The 25,291-nt window shown below is 43.4% G+C and overlaps 2 protein-coding genes across 5 annotated transcripts; one reads left to right on the top strand and one right to left on the bottom strand.

Annotated features, from left to right (window-relative positions):
- The first annotated feature begins 404 nt into the window (after nt 1-404).
- Nucleotides 405-10,463, top strand: LOC110497926 (ribosomal protein S6 kinase delta-1). 3 transcript variants are annotated; one of them, XM_021574402.2, is made up of 12 exons: nt 405-551; nt 1,371-1,493; nt 1,823-1,923; nt 2,748-2,872; nt 3,390-3,482; nt 3,732-3,779; nt 4,484-4,616; nt 4,852-6,369; nt 6,487-6,576; nt 6,738-6,820; nt 8,825-8,920; nt 9,073-10,463. In XM_021574402.2, the coding sequence occupies exons 2-12, from the start codon at nt 1,459-1,461 to the stop codon at nt 9,181-9,183; spliced, it is 2,433 nt and encodes an 810-aa protein (XP_021430077.2). In that variant the 5' UTR covers nt 405-551; nt 1,371-1,458; the 3' UTR covers nt 9,184-10,463. The 3 variants fall into 3 exon arrangements, with proteins under 3 accessions (XP_021430077.2, XP_021430076.2, XP_036810774.1); XM_021574401.2 differs by lacking the exon at nt 405-551 and having other exon boundaries at nt 1,823-1,996; XM_036954879.1 differs by lacking the exons at nt 405-551; nt 1,371-1,493; nt 1,823-1,923; nt 2,748-2,872 and having other exon boundaries at nt 3,403-3,482; nt 4,470-4,616.
- Nucleotides 10,341-24,195, bottom strand: LOC110497925 (dihydrolipoyllysine-residue succinyltransferase component of 2-oxoglutarate dehydrogenase complex, mitochondrial). 2 transcript variants are annotated; one of them, XM_021574400.2, is made up of 15 exons: nt 24,042-24,177; nt 22,862-22,895; nt 21,231-21,270; nt 21,052-21,113; nt 20,869-20,943; nt 20,696-20,751; nt 20,429-20,537; nt 20,033-20,194; nt 18,326-18,402; nt 18,012-18,109; nt 16,705-16,835; nt 13,361-13,434; nt 11,768-11,851; nt 11,518-11,685; nt 10,341-11,378 (listed from the first exon to the last, which is right to left on the bottom strand). In XM_021574400.2, the coding sequence occupies exons 1-15, from the start codon at nt 24,102-24,104 to the stop codon at nt 11,244-11,246; spliced, it is 1,368 nt and encodes a 455-aa protein (XP_021430075.1). In that variant the 5' UTR covers nt 24,105-24,177; the 3' UTR covers nt 10,341-11,243. The 2 variants fall into 2 exon arrangements, with proteins under 2 accessions (XP_021430075.1, XP_021430074.1); XM_021574399.2 differs by having other exon boundaries at nt 10,347-11,378; nt 21,231-21,324; nt 24,042-24,195.
- Nucleotides 24,196-25,291: the final 1,096 nt, after the last annotated feature.

Below are 25,291 nucleotides of genomic sequence, written 5' to 3'. Positions count from 1 at the left end.
GGCTCAGGCTGGAGCTTCCACCCGGCTGCTCTGTAAGCAAGCCCTCCCCTGGGTCTGTTCTTTGTGCTCCAGTGAGAAGCAGGCTCCCACTGGTACTGAGGACCAAGTCAGAGCTGATTAGACTAACCAGGCAGGGTGAGCCCACATAGCAGCCACCCACTGCATATACAACAATGAACCAGGCACATTATTTTATTCATACGGTTTCAGGTAATTGTTGTACAAATCCATTGACTCATCCACATTTTCATACAAAATTACACTATAGCATACTGTAACATATTGCAAAATCTATCTGAAATTGAAAAAGAGGTTTGGAGACACAGCACGACAAAAATAGCACTGTCTTTTTAAATCTTGCATCTGTCAGGATGAGAGGGGAAGTGAAGGCCTTATGGCTAATGGTACCCTTAGTGACATCATCGCAAGCCAATAGGCAGCCTCGCTGAGCTCTCTCCTCCTTTTCCTGAGGTCCGTGAAGGGAGGGAGGCTGCTGAGGACGCAGGCTGCTACTGGAGCGGTGGGTCCAGGGCATGCTCTGATCACATCAGGTAGGTAGAATATATGTAGTGGTGTTTGTGTGTGTGTAGCAGCACTGATTTCTAGATCTATCTAGCCTGCCTCCCCCTCTAAGGAGGGCCAGATCAGAGATGCTTAAATAGCAGTGTGAGGGAGGATCAAGAGAGACTGCAGATGGCTGTGTTTCATGACAGTGGCTTATTATATGCTATAGCATCCCTGTCTGTCGTGTGGCGACCATGATGTGTGTGATGCAAGCAATTATCCATTCGAGACAAACAAATGTGATTATTCCATTGTGAATCTTGTCTCTATTATCACATGATATGTTTGTCATTGGTATCAAGGATGTCGGTGCATGTATCATGGGAATACTGCAGGAGGCTGACTGCATGTTTTTGCTGTGTGGATTCTCAACGACAGACACACTAGGGTGCTGCAGTGCTACTTGGCTTGACTTCCCCTCCTCAGACTATGAGGGATGATAATGAGTGTATGTGTGTGTGTGTGTATACAACGCTAACCCCATGTCACAATGGTACTGTAGTAAGGCATCAGCACATTTTCATAGTGCACATTTGTGGTATTCTAAGAGCTTCTCTGATTGCAATACATTAGCATTTATACGTCCCCTGACAACAGGGATCTGCCCACAGCTTTCCTATATGTATTTAGTCTGACATGAGTGAGTGGACATCAGGCAGTTAAGCACTCTGAGTCATCGTCCGATCCTCGGCCATCCCGGCAGCACTGACAGTGTCTGTTCATTCATCACCAATAATACAGGAGCAGCACACTCAATCACTTCCTGTGCTCTGCTGAAGTTGAACCAAACTCTCTTGATTACCCAGGTTCGTATCGTCATGCTCGTCAACAAAGACTTTAACCTTCAAGTGGAGGAGGATAACCCCCCAGTGAGCCGACTGACTGCTGCCAGTGATGAGTCCCACTGCTGATAGGACCAGGGAGCAAATGTGAGACAACTTACTCCACAAGTTTATGATCTGACGCTAGCATGGAGAAGGGGAGAGAAACAGTCTGTTATTGATCACATTACTCTCTGTCTCGTGCTTTGCTGTCACGTTTTTCTCAGACAAGTGACTCTTGGTTTTCGGCAGTTACCACCTCTGGAGATTTGATCAATCATTCACTACCAGCATAGGGATTATTCTTAGCAACTTCCTTTAAAGAGAGTAAAGTCTTAGTGGTGGCTAGTCGTTAAATGATCCCTCCTAGAACATACAGATCAGTGTGATTTACATACAGTACACTCCTTTAACCGGGTCTGTTGTGCGGCTGCTAGGCCCATCTGGACCTCCACAGGGTCGAGCCAGGACAGCCATGGCCAAGAGAGACTACCTGGTGGAGGCAGCCAAGCAGATCCGCATGGCTCTGGACAGGGAGGTCAGTGAAGACTATGAGGCTGCCTTCAGCTACTACAAGAACGGGGTTGACCTGCTGCTCAATGGAGTTCAAGGTACAGCGGTAAATCTACTGTACTGTATTCTGTCAACATGCAGGGATCTGGTTAAGGTGATATTGAGTAGATCAGCTAGTCAACACAGTGAGAACAAGTCACATGGTATGAAACAGGAACATGTGGATTTGTCGGTCCATGATTCATCCATTGAAAAGCAGAATTAAACCATTGCTAGGAAAAACAGGAATTCAGAAAGCTTTCCATACTGGTAAAGCTTGCTGAATTTTACTCTGCTCTCTTTCCTCTGCTGTTTTAGAAGGTAGGTCAAACAGAAGCTTTTGAATTATATGAGTCAGGGATTGACATTAAAGTCTGAAAGGCACTTGCCCATACGGCAAGTCAGGAGTATTTTTTGGTTGCCCGCAGATTATGATCACTTGCAGGACTGGAATTCTTTGAATTCGGTAGTTCAGTAAAAAATACAATTAAGAGCAGGCTCAGCTTCTCTGACTGGCATAAATACCATAAATCCACTTAGGATAAACAATGTGGAGGAATGAGAAAGATCAGTTTTAGGCTACTGGAATTCTTTACAGTTTGGTTGTTTTACTTTTTATTTTTTTATCACCTGGCCAATAGGGCAACCTCAGAGCAGGCTCAAGTTGCGCAACTGCTCAGTTCACTTGCCCCGGGCAATAGGGCAACCCTTAATGTCAATCCCTGTGAGTTGATTTCAGTTTAGTGAAGTGAGGTTTCAGTCCCTCTCTGTGTGAGGGGGAGAGAAATCTGAGGTTGGTCTGTCTTCCAGTGGACCCTAACAAGGAGCGTCGGGAGGCAGTGAAGAGGAAGACTACTCAGTATCTAAAGAGGGCCGAGGAAATCTTTATCTCCCACCTGCAGGACAACCTGGGGAAGGGGAACTCTCACTTAGGGGTAAGAAGATTACTTTTTACAGTAAACCCTCCTTCGACACGATTAACATGCCATACTACTGTGCACATCTTATGAATGGTAATCAACCTGTTCTGACCATCTGTGTTACTCAATGATACTGGGCACTCATTTTCCAGCTTTTCAGTCCTGTATTGATTTATATGTCTAGCCTGTTTATTGAAGAGTTGGTTGACATGCTATTTATATGTCCACCTCTCTGAATCATTTCCTTCTGGGAAAGTCTGAGTCACATCATCAGAGCAACCAGTCTGTGCTGCTAACAGTCTCTGGAGGTTGGCTACAGAGCAGCACAACATCCCCTCTGTTACACGATCTGCCAGGGTGGCTCGCACTGGGCCGCTGGGCGCTCTCACTTCCCCTCTCTCTTATGTAACATTCTAATATATGTCCTAAGATTGTAACTAATCCCAGAGTAGAAGCACTTTCAGATGTGAATTCAACACAAACACGTGTCCACATTGCTGACATCTGTGCAGTAATCTATTTTTATCACCAGGGTTACAGTAGTCTGAGATTCCGGCCAATCAGACACCTGAGCTCCCCAGTGGAGGATCTGGAGATGTGTAAAGTGGTGGGGATCATCGATAAGGTAGGTACACTCACTGCTCTCAACCAGTATACATGAACTGTTTGTTCCAGCTGATGATAATCTCTTGAACAGACGTCCTGGCTGTAGTTAACCCTTTATTAACCATGTCTTATAGATCCAGTGAACCATGATGCTTACCTTTCCAAATATGAACTTGTCCCAAAACAGTCATAACCATCTACTAACATCCTACTCAATTTACTCTCAGCTCTATTTAAACTAACATAAAATGTATGTCTTCTCCCCAAGGTCTTGATTGTCCAAAGCCTGATTACCAAGGAGAACTTTGTTGTTAAAGTAAGTACTTATGCCTCAGCACTGCCAATACAGTATGTCAGGAGGGAGGGTGGCAGGGCAGAATGACAGAGTACACATGTAGTGCAGCTATCTAGCAGTGCAGGTAGCCTAGTGGTTGAGAGCATTTTGCCAGTAACTGAAAGGTTGCTGGTTTGAATCCCCAAGCCGACTTGGTGGAAAATCTGTCTTTGTGCCCTTGAGCAAGCACTAACCCCTAATTACTCCTACAAGTTGCTCTGGATAAGAGTGTCTGCTAAATGTAAAATGTCTATCTGTGTAGATGCATATCCAGTGCACAGATGGCTGTTGTACTGTCTGGATCCCTGCCAGCCAGCCAGGGCAGCCCAGTTGATAGGAATATTATCAGCCTTGTCTCCATGAGTATCCTTCTCCATTGATCTGGCTAAAAGCCCTCTACTTTGACCCTCTTAGTGCAAATGCACCTCCCATCTCTGTAACCAGAGAGTTGCTATTGGAACATACTGTTGCAGGGTTGGCTACGGTGTAGGTCTCAGAAAAAATGCTTTCTAGGCACTGGTAGGGCCAACTTTTGTAGAAAGATTCATTTTTCAATCAATTAACAATAGACTTATTAAGACTAGCCTGAAAATAATGTGTAGTACAGTAGTGATAAGTTGTATTTTGACAAAGGTAATAACAGCATAGTAATATGTGTGTTGATCTGTTGAGCTGTGTCGTCACAGAGCCTGCCCAAGTCGAGCTGGGAGAGCCGGGGCCAGCCCACTATCATCCCCCAGGGCGTCCCCTTCATGGTGAAGCTGCTGAGGTACTATGTCAGTGAGGATGCTGTGTACCTGCATCTGGAGCATGTTCAAGGTGAGCTGAACACAGGCTCTGCCTGCCAGCCCTGCAGTATGGGAGATTTAGCTGATGCTCTTATCTAGCCTATAGCCATGCAAAGGCAGTGGACCAACAGTTTTCATTTTTTGCTGATGTCTGCACTTTTCAGCCATTTTGGGTCAAGGATGCCATAGAGAGTAGAAAAGATAGCTGAATTCAAATGAAGAAAAACAACTATTGTCTGATGTGTTGACTTTTCTATGATCTATAGGTGGGAAGCTTTTCTCCAAACTGCACAAGGTCAGGAACGACCGAGCCAAAGAGCACCCAGAATGCTCCAGTCCCAGCCAGCACAGGATCAAACTGAAGAACAGCTACACCTCCCCTACCATCAGCTCAGACTACCAGCAGAATGACAGAGGGGGCACAGAGAAAACCTCTCTCCTGGAGACGGAGAACGAGGAGAGTTCAGACACCGACTCCCCGACATTCTGGCTTGAGGCTCAGCATCGTCTAGAAAGCTGTAGGACCCATTCCTACTGCGAGGAGACAGGCTGCCTGCAGAACAACTCCAGGTCTGCAGTGCCACACACTCCGGCGACACAGCCCTCCTTATCTAGGTCAGACACCAGGCCCCATATCCATCCAGCAGGCCTCAGTCAGTGTTTGCACTCTAAAACTCAGGACAAACCTGCTCTCTGTGGTCATCCGTGTATCGATCAGGCCCCTGATGTCACCTCTGAGCCCTCTAGGAAGGCCACTGGAACAGAAAAAATTGAATCCAGTTTGAATTTCAACATTGTGTGGAAGGCTGATCTGACTCGTAACTGTGAAAGTCCAGCCCCCTATGCAGGGACTCGTACTGACTCAGATATAGCTGCAGGTAAATCTGTACCTCAAACAACTCAGACCTCTTCTGGTGGTACAGGGTCAACAGTGAACTTCAAGAATCCTACTATCAGTTTATATTCACAGAAAAGTTACGTTCCCAATACATTGCAATTACCCCTCCATAATCAAAGTCAGGTTAGTGAGAGAGCAACTTTGACCTCCAATGGCTCTCACCGAGACAGTGTTTCAGGTAGAGAACTTGAGAACACTGTGAGCATGGTGACAGACACACACCAGGGTAGAGGGAAGGAGAAGGTAAACCATCACATTGAGGAGAGCATGGTGAATTCAGTAATCAGGGACACAGAGACTTCCCAGCCTGGCAGAGCTGCGTGTCCCTCTACAGTAGACAAGCTGAAGCTCATGAGGACATCCTCAGGGAACTCTCACCCCCCCTCAGTCCCTCACTGTCACAGTACTGGGACACAGCTGGGGACCCAGCCAGGCACTTCTCTGGCCCTCACAGGAGTGAAGTATCAGGTGGGGCCTCCTGGCAGAGAGCCAGGGGAGGAGGTGGAGGAGGGTTGGGAGCTGCTGAGCCCTGTGAGTAAGGACCTCCCCAGAGAGAAAGGATCACTATGTTACCCCAACACCTCTGACCCCACAGGGGCCTCCCCACAGTGCCGGAAGGGGGACATGGATGCTTTCCTAAAGTCAGAGGAATCGGATGGACAGGATGAGGATCAAATCATTGAGGTGGATGGCTGGTGCCACCTACCCAAGTTCCCAGCCAAGGCCTCCAGAGGGAGAGACAGGGCCAGGCAAAGTAGCTGGGGGCTGCCTGAGGCAGAGGTGCGTCTGTTGGGGGCTCAGATCCTTCTGGCCCTGGAAAGTCTTCACCAGCAAGGTGTGGTGTGCCGAGACCTCAACCCAAAGAATATCCTGCTCACGAGTAATGGTTAGTCACCTAAATCACTTTAACTTGGTAAGGGGTGTCATTGTTGGTCTGTTTTTGGCATGAGTCTTGAAAACTCAACTAACTTTGATTGTGACATAATTTCATGTTTCTCACTAGGAAAGGTCTGCCTGACATTCTTTGGCCAGTGGAGTGAAGTTCAGTCAGAAATCAACTCTAAAGCTATGGACCAGATGTACTGTGCCCCAGGTGAAAACACTGTTTATTCAATAAACTTCAGTCACATGTTACAACCGTTACACATAGGGTTCATACCTTAGATATAAAGTGTGATCTAGTGGTAAGAATCAGACATTTAGCTTGATCTAACAATAAATCTGTAAAGAACAAGTTCTGTTGTTGGCCAACAGAGATTGGAGGTGTGTCCAAAATCACAGAGGCTTGTGACTGGTGGAGTCTGGGGGCATTGCTGATTGAACTTCTTACTGGAATGGTAAACAACACTCTCTTTTCCATGGTCTCTGTTTCTTTCCCTGTGCTGTAGTAAATCCAAACCTGTATATATTGACACTGCTGCCCACTGGGCCTGTTGATAATGTATGTCCCATATGTTGTTGGTACCAGGGGCGCAACTTTCACTGGGGACATGTTCCCCTCCCAATATTCGGAAATTGCTTGTTTGTCCCCCCCGGTTTTTATAATTGGAAAGTTATACAAAGATAGGCAACGGTGTGCTTTAGGACCATGCGGACACCTCCGAGCGGTCGGGTAGGTTGTTTGTAGTGTTTATAATACGGGGGGGGGGGGAGTATAAATGATATACATTGCTCCAAAAAATTAAGGGAACACTTAAACAACACAATGTAACTCCAAGTCAATCACACTTCTGTGAAATCAAACTGTCCACTTAGGAAGCAACACTGATTGACAATAAATTTCACATGCTGTTGTGCAAATGGAATAGACAACAGGTGGAAATTATAGGCAATTAGCAAGACACCCCCAATAAAGGAGTGGTTCTGCAGGTGATAACAACAGACCACTTCTCAGTTCCTATGCTTCCTGGCTGATGTTTTGGTCACTTTTGAATGCTGGCGGTGCTTTCATTCTAGTGGTAGCATGAGACGGAGTCTACAACCAACACAAGTGGCTCAGGTAGTGCAGCTCATCCAGGATGGCACATCAATGCGAGCTGTGGCAAGAAGGTTTGCTGTGTCTGTCAGCGTAGTGTCCAGATCATGGAGGCGCTACCAGGAGACAGTCCAGTACATCAGGAGACGTAGAGGAGGCCGTAGGAGGGCAACAACCCAGCAGCAGGACCGCTACCTCCGCCTTTGTGCAAGGAGGAGCAGGAGGAGCACTGCCAGAGCCCTGCAAAAAGACCTCCAGCAGGCCACAAATGTGCAAGTGTCTGCTCAAACGGTCAGAAACAGACTCCATGAGGGTGGTATGAGGGCCCGACGTCCACAGGTGGGGGTTGTGCTTACAGCCCAACACCGTGCAGGACGTTTGGCATTTGCCAGAGAACACCAAGATTGGCAAATTCGCCACTGGCGCCCTGTGCTCTTCACAGATGAAAGCAGGTTCACACTGAGCACATGTGACAGACGTGACAGTCTGGAGACGCCGTGGAGAACGTTCAGCTGTCTGCAACATCCTCCAGCATGACCGGTTTGGTGGTGGGTCAGTCATGGTGTGGGGTGGCATTTATTTGGGGGGCCGCACAGCCCTCCATGTGCTCGCCAGAGGTAGCCTGACTGCCATTAGGTACCGAGATGAGATCCTCAGACCCCTTGTGAGACCATATGCTGGTGCGGTTGGCCCTGGGTTCCTCCTAATGCAAGACAATACTAGACCTCATGTGGCGGGAGTGTGTCAGCAGTTCGTGCAAGAGGAAGGCATTGATGCTATGGACTGGCCCGCCCGTTCCCCAGACCTGAATCCAATTGAGCACATCTGGGACATCATGTCTTGCTCCATCCACCAACGCCACGTTGCACCACAGACTGTCCAGGAGTTGGCGGATGCTTTAGTCCAGGTCTGGGAGGAGATCCCTCAGGAGACCATCCGCCACCTCATCAGGAGCATGCCCAGGCGTTGTAGGGAGGTCATACAGGCACGTGGAGGCCACACACATTACCAAGCCTCATTTTGACTTGTTTTAAGGACATTACATCAAAGTTGGATCAGCCTGTAGTGTGGTTTTCCACTTTAATTTTTAGTGTGACTCCAAATCCAGACCTCCATGGGTTGATAAATTTGATTTCCATTGATAATTTGTGTCATTTTGTTGTCAGCACATTCAACTATGTAAATAAAAAAGTATTTAATAAGAATATTTCATTAATTCAGATCTAGGATGTGTTATTTTAGTGTTCCCCTTATTTTTTTGAGCAGTGTATATGTGCCCCCCAGTTCTAAAACCAAAGTTTCTCCCATGGTTGGTACCATTATCAAGGCATGGTTGTTTTATGAAACTGTATGCCTGTGCCTCCAGCCCCTGTGGCAGTTCCACCCAGCCGGGGTGCATTCTCACACCCAGCTCCTGATCCCAGACCACCTGAGTACTGCAGCCGCCTCCCTGCTCACTGAGGTTAGAACTGCATCCCCCTTACACACCCATGTGGCCTGTACTTTAGCTACCGTAAACATATCAACTCTAGCATGCTACCACAGAAACACAGAGCCATAAACATTGTACAAACTCATGTATTTCTGAATGAGTGACAATTACATGTTCCACAGCTGCTGCAGTTTGATCCTGGTTATCGTTTGGGCTCTGGAGGCGGTGGTGTGAGTGACATCAAGTGTCACCCCTTCTTCAATGGTGTCTCCTGGAAGGCACTGTCAAGTTAACATGCCAACAGACTACCTGTGTGTCTCTGGCCTAAATGCAGCCTGAACTGTTCTGGGCAGCCACTGCCCCCTTGTGGCTAAAATAGTTGAAGCCCCGGCTCTGGTGCTACTTCCTGAGCATCTTACTTCCCAAAGAAAGATGACAGATTGATTAGAAGTATAATTCAGAGCAGCAGACACACAACCAACCTCCATGTTTGAATGATAGAGGCTAGTGTAAACCTCACCTGTCCTTTTGACATATGGTAGGGCAAGATGTTTTAAAGTTTAAAGTGTACTCTTTATCAGCTGACTTTTGGGGTACAATATTTCTGTTAATATACTGAACAAAAATATAAACGCAACAAAGTGTTGGTCCCATGTTTCATGAGCTGAAATAAGACCCCAGAAATGTTCCATACACACAAATGTATTTCTCTCAACTTTTGTTAATGTTTTTTTTACATTCCTGTTAGTGAGCATTTCTCCTTTGCCAAGATAATCCATCCACCTGACAGGTGTGACATATCAAGAAGCTGATTAAACAGCATGATCATTACACAGGTGCACCTTGTGCTGGGGACAATAAAAGGCTACTCTAAAATGTGTTGCCACAGATGTCACAAGTTTTGAGGGAGCGTGCAATTGCCATGCTGACTGCAGGAATGTCCACGAGAGCTGTTGCTAGAGTATGTAATGTTAATTTCGCCTCCGTCATTTTAGAGAACTTTGCTGTGCAACCAGCCAGCCTCACAACCACGTGTAACCACACCAGTTCAGGACCTACACATTCTTCTTCACCTGCGGGATTGTCTGAGAGTAGCCACATGAGGAAACTGTGGGTTTGCAGAATCGAGAGCTCTGTGTGAAGGAGATGTGTTGTGCTGCATGAGGCAAATGGTGGACACACCAGATGCTGAATTTATTTCCTTATATCAAATCAAATGTTATTTGTCACATGCGCTGAATACAACAGGTGTAGGTAGACCTTACAGTGAAATACTTACTTACAAGCCCTTAACCAACAATGCAGTTCAAGAAGTAAGAAATGTAATAAAAAGTAACAATAACGAGGCTATATACAGGGGGTACCGAGTCAACGTGCGGGGATACAGGTTAGTCGAGGTAATTTGTACATGTAGGTGGTAGGGGTAAAGAATGAACTGTAACTCTGTAAATTCTTGCATGTTGCGTTTATATTTTTGTTCAGTGAATCCATGAATATCCTTACAAACCAAGCATGAAACATTTTTTCATTGTCAAATACTTTGAGGTTAATAAAAAAGAAGCAAAGCCTCGTATTTTTGCTTGGTCATCTGTACATAGCCTTCATAACTAAACATTTACCACAGCTCAGTCTATCCACTGACTTGTGCATGAGAAATTAAAACGGACTTGTGATGTGGCCACTGGCATGCATCTTTCTTAACTTCTCTATTTCTTTTAGCTTCCAAGCCCTGGCGATAGCTATTTTAAACCATACCAGTCACCTGGTTTCTGAATTATTGTCATCGTCAGTCATTTTGAGAGCATTCTGTAAAAAAGGCAAGTATCTTTGTAAACAGTAAACAACAAAGGATAGTTAAGATTTTGTTAAAACATTTTACACAACATAAAGATACTTTTCTTAGGGTGTGTGTGAATCAGATTTTTTTTTTTTTTCATGCTTTAAGGACCCACAGATAAAAACCTGTCCCATGTACCACATCTTAGGCTATAGTGTTTAGCAATTGCAATTGTTATTTTCTCAGAAAAAATAAATGAACAATACATACATTTTTTTTGGTCATTTATATTACAATTATCTGACAAATATTTATTGTAGGTAGAAAATGGCAAATGGTGCTTTGCGTTGTACAACACCCTCTCCATCTCCAGAGACCCGTTTTAGTGAAACCCCTGCCCCAGACATATAGAACATTTAGCATAAACTCATCATTTCAGGCCATGCAATAAGTCCAATGCACCTTTCGCTCTTTTCAAGTATCACTGTCTAGTTATTCAACAATAAACATCGTCAGGAGGAAGGGTATAGCCACTGGGTGTGAAGGGGGGTTTGTTGTGACTGCCGAGAGGCTGGCTCACATGTCCAGAAGCAGCACTCTGGGGTCTTCTACCACTGCCTTGATCTTACGCAGGAAGGTGACTGCCTCTCTGCCATCGATGAGCCGATGGTCATATGTCAGAGCCACGTACATCATGGGGCGGATCTCCACCTGCAGCAGAGGAGGAGCTTCAGAGACAAACAAATACTGCTTCCTGTCCCTATACCACATCTGATTAGGGGGTCTTCTGAGATGTGAGTCTATATTATATGGAGTAATTCAAAGTCTACAGAACAGAGCCAACACCCACCTTGCCCCCGATGGCCACTGGCCTGTCGAAGATGCCATGCATGCCAAGGATGGCAGACTGCGGAGGGTTGATGATAGGCGTGCCAAACATTGATCCAAATACGCCACCGTTGCTGATGGTGAAGGTGCCGCCATCCATGTCTTCCACGGCCAGCTCATTTTTACGGGCCTGCAAACATCATCAACTTAGAAAATGCACAACAGTCAAAAAATATAGTACAGCGAAACAGCACATATCCTTGTCATCCTACTTTCTCCCCCAGCTCGTTTATGGTCTTCTCGATGTCAGCGAAGTTCATTCCCTCCACCCCACGGATCACAGGCACAACCAGGCCCTGGGAGACAGGACGAATGAGATATTCAGAGATTCGGTTCATGAACACAGTTGAAGTCGGAAGTTTAAATGTATTTGGCTAAGGTGTATGTAAACTCAGTTTTTCACAATTCCTGACATTTAATCCTAGTAAAAAGTCCCTGTCTTAGTTCAGTTAGGATCACCACTATTTTAAGAATGTGAAATGTCAGAATAATAGTAGAGAGAATGATTTATTTCAGCTTTTATTTCTTTCATCATATTCCCAGTGGGTCAGAAGTTTACATGTACACAAATGTTCTATAGGATTGAGGTCAGGGCTTTGTGATGGCCACTCCAATACCTTGACTTTGTTGTCCTTAAGCCATTTTGCCACAACTTTGGAAGTATGCTTGGAGTTATTGTTCATTTGGAAGACCCATTTGCGACCAAGCATTAACCTCCTGACTGATGTCTTGAGATGTTTCTTCAATATATCCACGTAATTGTCCTCCTCATGATGCCATCTATTTTGTGAAATGCACCAGTCCCTCCTGCAGCAAAGCACCCCCACAACATGATGCTGCCACCCCCGTGCTTCACGGTTGGGATGGTGTTCCTCTGCTTGCAAGCATCCCCCGTTTTCCTCCAAACATACTGATGGTCATTATGGCCAAACAGTTTTAGTTTCGTTTCATCAGACCAGAGGACATTTCTCCAAAAAGTACAATCTTTGTCCCCATGTGCAGTTGCAAACCGTAGTCTGGCTTTTTATGGCAGTTTTGGAGCAGTGGCTTCTTCCTTGCTGAGCGGCCTTTCAGGTTATGTCGATATAGGACTTGTTTTACTGTGGATATAGATACGTTTGTACTGGTTTCCTCCAGCATCTTCACAAGGTCCTTTGCTGTTGTTCTGGGATTGATTTGTACTTTTTGCACCAAAGTACGTTCATCTCTAGCAGACAGAACGCGTCTCCTTCCTGAGCGGACTATTGTTCAGAAAGATGAACGTGGTACCTTCAGGCGTTTGGAAATTGCACCCATGGATGAACCAGACTTGTGGAGGTCTACAATCATTTTTTCTGAGATCATGGCTGATTTCTTTTGATTTTCCCATGATGTCAAGCAAAGACGCACTGAGTTTGAAGGTAGGCCTTGAAATACATCCACAAGTACACCTCCAATTGACTGAAATTATGTCAATTAGCCTATCAGAATCTTCTAAAGTCACCACAATTTTCTGGAATTTTCCAAGCTGTTTAAAGGCATAGTCAACTTAGTGTATGTAAACTTCTGACCCACTGGAATTGTGATACAGTGAGTTATAAGTGAAATCTGTTTGCAAACAGTTGTTGGAAAAATTACTTGTGTCATGCACAAAGTAGATGTCCTAACCGACTTGCCAAAACTATAGTTCGTTAACAAGAAATTTGTGGAGTGGTTGAAAAACAAGTTTTAATGACTCCAACCTAAGTGTATGTAAACTTCCGACTTCAGCTGCATTAGCCCTGTTGTAAATGTGTTAACAGTGAGTAGCCAACCATAGGCATTACCTTTGGTGTTGCTACAGCCACACTGATGTCCACGTAGTCCCTGTACACAACCTCTTTGGTGGTGTCATCAATTACTAAAAAGAGAAAAGTTATGAAAATAGGTTTTCAAAGTTTAAATACTGTATTAACCTCTTAAATGTAAAGTCCCTTTATAGTCCCTATAAAATGCAGCCCTCCGATGAAATTCAAAATCCCGATGTGGCCCTCAAGCCAAAAGGTTTGCCCACCCCTGGTCTAGAACCTTTTATCCGTAATGCGAACTATTGCTACCAATCTCAGAGACGAGACACACCGAGCACGCTACATTACATTGTAAACAGATTCCATCGCTTTAGCATACAATTTGTTCTCAAGGGGGGGGGGGGGGGAGCTTTGAATAAAAGCTTTGAATAAAATACTGGTCGGACTCAGATCAGGGGAGCGATTTGGACAACGAGTATTTTGACACGGCTGATGAAGATTGCTTTCTAGAAGGATTGGATCCACTTTTAGATCTGTAAGGAAATTATTTTCATGACTTTATAATAGCTAATTTACTATGTGTATTATGTTTTTTACAAGTAGTCTGCTTTTGGTGCACTGGATTTAGTTGACATAGGCCTATGTAACAAGTAAATTCATCTTATTAGAATTCCAAAGTAGTTATTGTCTATGTTTCATATTAGTTCACTGTATGCTGTTCTAAGTTTCATCCTTGTAACTTTGGAGGCCACTAAACTCTCATGGCTATTGTTGCTTTGTGGTTCTCACCTCTGCCTTTGTCTCCAAAATGTTACTGTGTGCTTCACACCTATGTGAGTCACTGTACAGAAAGTTTAGGCTTTGTTTTTACTTTACAGTAATGTTGTTTTGTACATTTTGTCAACTGCAATTATTTGTGCCTTACAACAATATATATCTTTATTTTATTTGGATGATGACATTTGGGAGCCACCTTTCCCCAGCAAGCGCCACTGCCAGTCAAGGTCTTCACCCCGCACTGGTATGTCAATCACCCCGTCTGATGGTTCTACATCCACTTTTCATAGACCACTTGTAAAAGAAAATAGGACGAATGTTGCCACAAGCCCCTAACAGAATCAGTTTCCCCAAGACCAAGGTAAACGACATGACAAAGACAGTGGAGAGGGGGACCATACGTTGGAACAAGCTGCTTTTTGTGAAATGGAAGGACACTAGGGAAGTAACCATGCTCACCACACAGCATAAGGCATTCAATAACAGCCATGTCTCAAGGAGGGTGAAAAAGGAAGAATGTCCCTATTCCTGTTTCTGTGAAGGACTACAATGCCAGCACGGGGGGTGTCGACCTATCTGATGCTCTGATAAGCTTGGTAGTAGCCTACTACCCCGCCCTCCACAAGACCAAAAAGTGGTATAATACTATTTTTTTGACCATTTTGTGGACATTGCTACAGTAAATGCTTTCTTTCTCCACAAGCAGATGGCCAAAGCAAAAGGTCAAGCTCCTCTCTACCAGTTGGCCTTCTGAGAGCAGCTGGTGATGGAAATGGCTGAATTGGAGGCCCAAAGCAACCTCGCAACCATCACAAGACCCCCCCACTCAAGGTGAGCGCCACTATCCAACACACATGCCAAAAGAAAAAAGGAAGAACTGCAAGCAAAACACAGGGGGGAGTGAAATGCCAGTTCATTTTTTGTTTCCTGGCAGAGAGGGACTGCTTCAAAGACTATCACGACATGCACAAGCTGTGCTGAAAGTGAAATCTAATCATCTACACCTGGGATATAAAACAAACACCATTTGTAAATAGTTCAGCTTATTTCTATTATTTATTTTTTTAAAACCTTTTTTAGTGAAGGATGCGTGTGTAAGACATTTTTATATTTTTTGTATGTGTATCTGTTGCTTTTATAAACAGTTAATTTGTATGTGGGACCAATACATTGGATATGCCTAGGCTAAACATTCAGGCACTTTGGAGGTAGAAAAAAAAAAAAAAAAACACTTGGATACCTCCTGTATGATGTCCCCCGACACCACCACAATGTTTGAGAGAGGTTGATGTTGTAGAAATGTCGTTTCTATAGTGAACAGGCACTAGGCACATCCAGGGTGCAAAAACAGTGCAATTACCATATTCAGACACTTTGGAGAGGTTGAAAGGACACTGGAATGTACCCTGGATACCCCGTAATACCACAACAATGTTTGAGTGAGGTTGATATGGTAGAAATTGTGTTTTATACTGAACAAATAACATTTAGGGATTGCAAATATATGTTATAGCACTGGATTTATCTAATTTACAGGCATATGCCACTTTGGAGAGGTTTGGTATTTGGAATTTTATTGGGATCTCCTATCGCAAAAGCTCTACTCTTTCTTCCACACAAAATACAGAAAGAACATTAATAGACAAGAACAGAACTACGTAAAGGTTTTAAAAAGGCACACTTAGCCTACATATCAATGCATACACACAAACTATCTAGATCAAATAGGGGAGAGGTGTTGTGAGGTGTTGCTTTATCTGTTTTTTGAAACCAGGTTTGCTGTTTATTTGAGCAATATGAGATGGAACGGAGTGCCACGCAACAATGGCTCTATATAATACCAAATGTTTTCTTGAATTTGTTCTGGATTTGGGGACTGTGAAAAGATCCCTGGTGGCAAGTCTGGTGGGGTAAAGGACACTCGGAAACGTCCCATGACCACACCTGACACCACTTACTAAAACATCTGCCCATTTCTAGTTGTTAGGTCTATCAATCCCATTTTCCCCCTGATAGTGAGCACATGTTGTGGAAGCCATCTGATGTGTTTCCAGCTCTGGGGATCAATAACGCACGTATAGTCAGTCGGTCAATGAAATATGACTTTCAACATTAAAAAAAAAAAGATTGTGTGTGCTTGATCTTGTCAATTCTGAACTATGTAACTCCTATCTTCTGATCATTTCCTCACAATCTCCCAGATGTCTTCTTTCCAAATGTTTGCATGTCAGAATCATGTAATTACACATGAATAGCAGTTACTTTTGGGTATGTCTATTTAGGCGAAAATCTAACATTTTGCCATTACATTTAAGAGGTTAACCAATGACCTTTAAAAATTGATTTAGCTTCTATGATTCACTTCCTTGAAGCATATAGTGTTCTTTCTGTCTGTGGGTGGGGAAACCCACAGACAATTTTAGATACTAATGGGTTAGCAGTGAAGATCAAACCTACTTGGCTATGGTTAGTTTAAATAGGCCAGAGAGGCCTTGGTGGAGTATATAGATACACTGTGGTTCTGAAGGTTGTCTATGAAAGAGGCAAAACTTATGTTTTTTTTGCCTTATTAAGATGGATGTGACTTTGGGTAAAGGAGAGCATACCTCCGTTGACGGAAGGTTGGTCCATCAGAGCATATGCTGAAGCCTTGACAAATGCAGACATGAAACCCAGCTTGATGTTGTGTTTCTTCAGGAAAGTGTCTTTGTAGGCTTTCCTCATCTCACTGATGTTGCTATGGACAGAAACTTGACCAAGTCAGAATGCTGCTGTCCTAACCAACACCCAGTATATGTACTTATTTTCAGGAAAATGTTACGTAATTGACCATACTAAAATACATTTTTCATAGACATCTCTGATATTGATTGACAGCACAAACATGCACTACTCTCTCAATCTTTTCAACCAATCTTAAAAACCAATACATATGTTTCTGTCAAAGTTCTGCTTCTCCAGGTCATGGTGATTGAGTGCCATTGACACTGGGCTGCTAATGTTACACCATTGCTCATTTCTCTTCTGTATGATGAAAAAGGACTCTTATATCTCACTTTTTAATTGTTTGTTTTCCTGTCTCTAACCCGGTTTAAACTCTAGGGTTTCTCCGCTAACGGCATTAGCCCCTCCCAAGACACGCACTCTCCGAGAAAGGAGAGAAGAAGCGATAAAAATCTTCACTTTCCAAACCCTCTAAATCTTATTGGCCTGTCATAAAAGCCCATATCGGTTGAGGCAGCTCGTCCACTCAGAGCGCAGGTCTCTGTGGGCCCCAGTAGATGCTCTGGCCTCCTGCTCTGGCTGCTCCTTCGGCTCCAGATGAGCCCAGGCCTGGAAGTCTTCCTCCAGATCATCAATGCCAACTCAATTAAGATGCACAGAAACCCCTGAATAGCTGAAAGCTGACACCCCACATTTACACAGAAAAGAAATCCTCAAAGTTTCATCTTCAGCACAGGGGGGCAAACATGAGCACTAACATTTCCTTGTAAATTAATAAAGCCCCCGTTTTAACAAATCTTATCTTTGTTTTCACCAACATTAGGACCAAATATTTACATTCCATCGTTTAAGAGGGGATCAGGTTGCAAAAAGGTTTTCCTGTTGAGCAGATCCAATCTATAACCATTGTCTGTATGGCCTCAGCTTGAATAACATAGAGAAGTATAGCATTTCTTTACTTTTGACCTTACTTTATCCAGACATTTATTTTAGATACAGGATTTAAATTTCCAGATATCATATAATCCCTAATATAAAATGTATACATTAATATAAGTGAATCTGTTTCACGGAAAGTGTATTGCTAATGTTAAAAATGTGGTGGTTGAGTAATCATCTCCCTTAAGAAGGACTTCCTATCTAATAATGTTAATAGGGATATAGGGCAACCTATTCTGTTATTTCCTACCTCATGTCGACCTCATTAAATGTTGTCAACATAGCGCAGGTGTTCTGAGCTTCCTTCAGTCTCTGGGCGATTCTCAGACGCATACGGTTCATCTTCACCTGAGATAGAAAGAAAACAAAAAAAGAAACTATTTTAAGAATTTCTCTAAATATTTTCTCTGAAGAAAAAATGTAAAACAATGCCACAACAGCTATGCAGACTAGCAGATAGTTGATTATTATTTTTTGCTTACTCTACCAACTCCACCTCCAGTCTGAGCTATTGTGAATAACATGGGTGCTTTACTGCAGTATTTTGTGATTATGATCCCTCACCCTGTGCTCTGTCCTGGCTGGTATCCCCCTTCCATCTGCAACAGCGGCTGGGGCAGCAGTGGGTTTGATGGCTGAAACTGTGTCAGACAGACAGGGGAACAGGAGCTGTTAGTGCCACGCCACCTCCATTTAGCCATTAGCAATTGTCACTGTCAACAGGCAAGGGCTAAGTGATTTATTCAATTTCCATAATCAACAGTGCACACAGGTCAGGCTAAATACCTCTCATGACATTGAGTCCACTGAGTGGCCGGTTCACAGACTAAGCCCCAAAATTGCCTACCCTGTAGGCCTGTGTTTCAGACATAAGGAAATGGATGGTGGGAATTGTTTTACTTTTAAAAACCTTGCCAATACAGAGATGCTCGTTCTAGGTCCCAGGAAACAAAGAGGTCTGCTGTTTGATCTAAACAATGAATATTGATGGTTGTACAGCCATCTCAAATAAAACAGTGAAGGACCACAAAGTTACTCTGGACCCTGATCTAATCATTTGACGAACATTTCAATCATTTTTCAAGGGCTGCTTTTTTCCTATCTTCGCAACATTGCAAAAATCGGAAACTTTTTGTGCAAATAAAAGCTATTCCATGCTTTTTTGTCACTTCTAGGTTAGACTACTGCAATGCTCTACTCTCAGGCTTCCCAGATAAAGCACTAAATATATTTCAGTTAGTGCTAAATACAGCTGCTAGAATCTTGACTAGAACCGAAAAATGGGATCATATTACTCCAGTGCTAGCCTCTCTACACTTGCTTCCTGTTAAGGCAAGGGCTGATTTCAAGGTTTCACTGCAAACCTAAAAAGCATTACATGGACTTGCTCCTACCAATCTCTCTGATTTGGTCCTGCCGTACATAACTACAAGGTATGCTACGGCGATCACAAGACACAGGCCTCCTTATTGTCCCTGGAATATCCAAGCAAGCAGCTGGAGGCAGGGTTTTCTCCTATAGAGCTCCATTTTTATGAAATTATCTGCCTATCTGAGAGACACAGACTCAGTCTCAACCTTTAAGTCTGTACTGAAGAATCAGCTCTTCAGTAGGTCCTATGACCTGATTTTCCTATCATGTTTTGGGCCCCTTGGGCTCGTGCTGTAGGGAAGATTTTTGTGGCCTATACTCAGCCTTGTCTCAGGGTAGTAATTTGGTGGTCTGCTGATATCCCAATAGTGATGTGGGGGCTGTGCTTTGGCAAAGTGGGTGAGGTTATATCCTGCCTGGTTGGCCCTGTCCGGGGGTATCGTCAGACGGGGCCACAATGTCTACCGACCCCAGCTGTCTCAGTCTCCTGCATCTACGCTGCAATAGTCTGTGCGGGGGGGCTAGGGTCTGTGCTATCTGGTGTAATTATCCTGTCTTATCTGGTGTCCTGTGTGAATGCAAGTATGCTCCCTCTAATTCTCCTCTTGTTCTCTTTTCTCTCCTCTTAACAATGTTTGAACATCTTGAAGAATGATCTGGCCTTAACGGACATGTACTCTTACAATATCCACCCGGCACAGCCAGAAGAGGACTGGCCACCCCTCAGAGCCTGGTTCCTCTCTAGGTTTCTGCCTTTCTAGGGAGTTTTTCCTAGCAAACGTGCTTCTACATCTGGATTGCTTACTCTTTGTGGTTTTAGGCTGGGTTTCTGTATAAGCACTTTGTAACATCTGCTGATGTAAAAATGGCTTTATACATGAATGTGATTGATTGATTAACCTGGTGTGGCAGATATGGCAGCTCCTGGCACGGGTGGCACGGGTGGCATTGTGGTGGGGATGGGGCCCACTGAAGAGGCAGCAAAGGATGGAGGTGTGGCAGCAGCAGGGGGTGGAGGAGCTGCTACTGCTGCTGGGGCCTCTGCAGCTTGGGCAGCAACAGCTGAAGAGAGAAAGTTATAAGAATGTGCATCAGGCAAGATTAACACTAGACAATGTGTTTGCAGTGTAGATAAATATGATCTAATACCTCTGTAAACAACATCTACCATGTGTCTTGAATTGATGGAATTTAGACACTTTTTTTATTGGGCCCTCCAACATTAACATGCTACAATCAGGTCAGAACAGTGGAGGATGTGCCGATGATACACCTGGTAAACTCAATGGTACTGACCTCCTTTCCGGAGTTTGAAGAGAGCCTGTCCTCCCTCGACCTTCTCCCCATCAGGGACCAGCAGCTCCTCAATCACCCCAGCAGCAGGAGACGGCACCTGCACTGATGTCTGTGGAGCAAGACAAACCATTGCAGACCATGCATGACACAACAAACTATCCATGTATCTGTTATTAACAAAACACAGTCAACCGTATTAGTCTATTAATATATAAGGAGGTTGTAAAAATGGCATTTCAAAGGAACAATAGACTCCCAGAGCGGTACCTTGTCCGTCTCAATCTCACAAACCACCTCATCCTCTTTGACAGAGTCACCAACCGCTGCAAGGAGAAGGTTATATTTAGCGTGGCTAACAGAGAAATATCTACCCGGCTGCAACCGACAACTAAATGAGCACAAAGAACAGACACAAATAAAATAAGCCTAAGTTACTTTACCTTTCTCCCACCTCACATCCCCCTCTGTGACTGACTCCGCAAACGCAGGTGTCTTTACTGTGATAACTTCATTCCCTAGAAGACCACACAATATTGACTCCATACAACTCCTGTAGTATTATACACATTACTGCTTAGATCACAAGGGTCAAAAAGAAGGGAGAAGTCGAAGCCGATACATACTGCAAGCTGAAGACGTCTTGAAGTATCTGATTTGGAAGACGCTGGACCTGGCTCCGCATTTCCTACAGATAAAAAGGTGTCAATATAGAAAGTGCAACTGCACATAACGAGGCTAAAACACAGGTGAAGCCATGCTCTCATGAGAAGACGGAGGTCAATGGTGCATTGATAATACTTACGCTGGGTTGTTGACTGTGACACTATGGCTAGCGGACAGTCCTGGAGCAGATGACAACAGTAAATCACTCCCTTCTCGTGCAGAATCTAAAACGACTTCATACAGGCAAGAGCTGGGTTGAACTACTGTGATTTACAGTGCCTTCGGAAAGCATTTAGACCCCTTGACTTTTTCCTCATTTTGTTATGTTACAGCCTTGTTCTAAAATGGGTTAAATATGTTTTTTTCTCAGCAATCTACACACATCTACACCCCATAATGACAACACGAAAAAAGGTTTGTAGATTATTTTGCAAACGTATTAAAAATAAAAAACATATACCTTATTTACACAAGTATTCAGACCCTTTGCTATGAGACTCGAAATTGAGCTCAGGTGCATCCTGTTTCCATTGATCATCCTTGATGTTTCTACAACTTGATTGGAGTCCACCTGTGGTAAATTCAATTGATTGGACATGATTTTGAAAGGCACACACCTGACTATATAAAAAGGTCCCACAGAGCAAAAATCAAGCCATGAGCTCGAAGGAATTATCAGTAGACAGGATTGTGTCGAGGCAGAGATCTGGGGAAGGCTACCAAAAATGTCTAGAGCATTGAAGGTCCCCAAGAACACAGTGGCCTCCATCATTCTTAAAATGGAAGAAATTTGGAACCACCAAGACTCTTCCTAGAGCTGGCTGCCCAGCCAAACTGAGCAATCAGGGGAGAAGGGCCTTGGTCAGGGAGGTGACCAAGAACCCAATGGTCACTCTGACAGAGCTCTAGAAGGACAACCATCTCTACAGCACTCCACCAATCAGGCCTATATTGTAGAGTGGTCAGACAGAAGCCACTCCTCAGTAAAAGGCACATGACAGCCTGCTTTGAAGTTTGCCAAAAGGCACCCAGACCAAGGACTCTCAGACCATGAGAAACAAGATTCTCTTGTCTGATGAAACCAAGATTGAACCCTTTGGCCTGAATGCCAAGCATCATGTCTGGAGGAAACCTGGTACCATCCCTACGGGGAAGTAGGTGAACAGAGCAAAGCACAGCGAGATCCTTGATGAAAACCTGCTCCAGAGCACTCAGGACCTCAGATTGGGGCGAAGGTTCACCTTCCAACAGGACAACGACCCTAAACACACAGCCAAGACAACGCAGGAGTGGCTTCGGGACAAGTCTCAATGTCCTTGAGTGGCCTAGCCAGAGCCAGGACTTGAACCCGATCGAACATCTCTGGAGAGACCTGAAAATAGCTGTGCAACAATGCTCCCCATCCAACCTGACAGCTTGAGAGGATCTGCAGAGAAGAATGGGAGAAACTCCCCAAATACAGGTCTGCCAAGCTTGTAGCATCATACCCAATAAGACTCGAGGCTGTAATCGCTGCCAAAGGTGTTTTAACAAAGTACTGAGTAAAGGGTCTGAATAGTTATGTAAATGTCATATTTCATCTTTTTAATTTATATAAATTTGCAAACGTTTAAAAAAAATCAATTTTTGCTTTGTCATTATGGGGTATTGTGGGTAGATTGAGGGAGGAAAACAATTTCATACATTTTTGAATAAGGCTGTAATGTAACAAAATTTGGAAAAAGTCAAGAGGTCTGAAAACTTCTAAATGCGGTTTCAAAACACACTCACCTGACACAGCCTGCCGTGCCAATACATTGTTTCCCTGTCATAGAAAACAGCAACCTGTTAGCTATCAATATAAAGTGTTTATTAAACAATTCTAAATAATATCCTGATGTGATGTTGTTCAGGTGGTTTACAGTACAATTCACATAGTTTTAAAAAGTTGGAAGTACCCAGATTGCTCATATCATATGCCACTTACTGTATTCCCCTCTTCCAAAACAAGGGACTGAATATGCATAAAATCAACAGGTATTTGTTACCAAGGACCATGTTTTTAAAACGTCCACATGCAGGGTTGCAACTTTCATTGGGGACATGCCGCCCCCCCAGTTTTATAATTGGGAATGTGACACAAAATGAGTCAACAGTTTGCTTTAGGACCATGCGGACGCCTCCAAGCAGACGGGTAGGCTGTTTGGAGTGTTAATCCGACTGGATAAAAAAAATATAATTTATGTCTCTCCCCAATTTCTAACGTTAAAGTTGCACCCCTGTCCACATGAACAGTCTGACAGTCAAATGTAGACATAGGGTCAACTACATTATCATACTACTATAATTTAATATATGACCAAGTGAAAATAGACTGAATAGAGGGCTATCTGTGTGTGAAAATTCAACTTCAAACCGGTCTGTTTATCTTATACTAAGATTGGACAGTCAATTGAGGGGTGATGGAACTTTGAAGAGGGAATTCGAACATCATGTGCAATGTAAAGTTAATCTCAATAAAAGATGACATAGTTCAAGATAAATATAACTAACTTGCTAGGCCACGTACAATAGTCTTTATCATTAACGTTACACAAATAGTTACAGGTATGTGTGCTACCCAAAACTCTCAAATGACCTCAGATTGTTTCCAAGACACACGCTAGCTAAATAAACCACTGGTTGACTAACGAACAAATTAGCGCGTAAAACCAAAATGTCAGCTAACAAATCAGATTAACGTTTGCTACATGGGGGAGACTACTTTAGAATTCAAAATAGGTTTGAACCAAACAGGGTGTCAGGCTGTCCTTGGTTTGACAATGCGAAGAAGGCCTACCACGGCCTACTGATCGCACCGGCGGCGCCACTCTCTAGCTAGCGAGCTAACGTTAGCATTGGCAGCAGCATGGATGAATCTACGCATGCGATCACAGAAAACACTCAAGCTTGCCAATGGTGTAATACTTACCTGACTAATGACAGCGATAAAACGGCTAACATTCCGGGTGACACACCGGGAGTGGGATAACATGGCGGCTGAAGTGACAGAAACCTGTCCGCGGAAGGGAATCTCCTTCAGCAGGCCAAGTTGGGTCGTCACTAGTTACCACAGTCACAAAGTCATGAACCCCGCCTATTTTAAAAATGTTTCTTGTGATTTCTTCAGAAACACCAGGATACATACAATAAGCATACAAACAGACAATGATAACATACAACAAATTACAGGTTATACAAATACCGTAAAAGATACGCACGTACTGATTGTTTTTATCAGCTTTCTTATTGAAATAATGTATAATGGTCTTAAAGTACTGCTCGAATTCCTTATAGAAAACATGGGAAATTATTTTTTTATTTGTGAATTTATAAAACTATAAATATCTTGCCATAATTTCTTTAGATGTAGACAATGCCAAAATAAATGCAAAACTGTTTCTGGATGCTCAACACAAAAAGCACAGTTAATGTGCATGTGTTTTTTTAGTTTCTTTAGGTAATGTTTCGCAGGGTAATTATCTTATGATTTTATTAAACCTAACGCTAACCTTAACCAGACCGGTTAAGGTAACTAGTGGAAACCCAAAATTGCTAGATCCAGCGGAAGCAGTGTGGGACTGGGAGGAACCAGCTAAAGTGGGGAGTGATCAAAGGCTACCCCAAAGAGGATTCACTGTGGAAAAGCTAGTGGCATGAGTGGGAATGAATGATCTACAATAAAATAGCTTAATGTATGTTTTATATTTACTCATCTAGGACTGGCTAAATATAATTGCATAATACTATTATTATACATGTGTATTTTTATGACAGTTTATTAATGTGTAATATAACTTTTTTTAAATAGTAACATGACATATGCTATTTAGCAGACGCTTTTATCCAAAGCGATTTACAGTAATGCGTATATACATTTTACGTATGGTAGGCCAATCGAATCGTTGACAATGTGATTTATTCTAGTCTACACTCAATAAAGTTAGTGCCTAAAACAAACTATGAGTTCACCACAAATTGTAGCCTATATTGTTTTCAAATTCCATAATCAGTTTTCTTGCAAATTGTACTAACTCATCGCTCTGAAATATTGGCCTATTATGCCAATCCATAGATTTGTTGTAATTTTTTTTATATATATATATATTTTTAAATCTAAATGCAACTAATATGAGCTCCTCATTTGTATTGAGGAGTTATTTTGAATGACAATCCTTTATA

Source organism: Oncorhynchus mykiss, chromosome 19 (genome assembly GCF_013265735.2).
Source record: "Oncorhynchus mykiss isolate Arlee chromosome 19, USDA_OmykA_1.1, whole genome shotgun sequence".
Classification (NCBI taxonomy): Eukaryota; Metazoa; Chordata; class Actinopteri; order Salmoniformes; family Salmonidae; genus Oncorhynchus; species Oncorhynchus mykiss.
The sequence above is the reverse complement of the archived record's forward strand: the minus strand, read 5'-3'. Positions and strand labels throughout refer to the sequence as shown.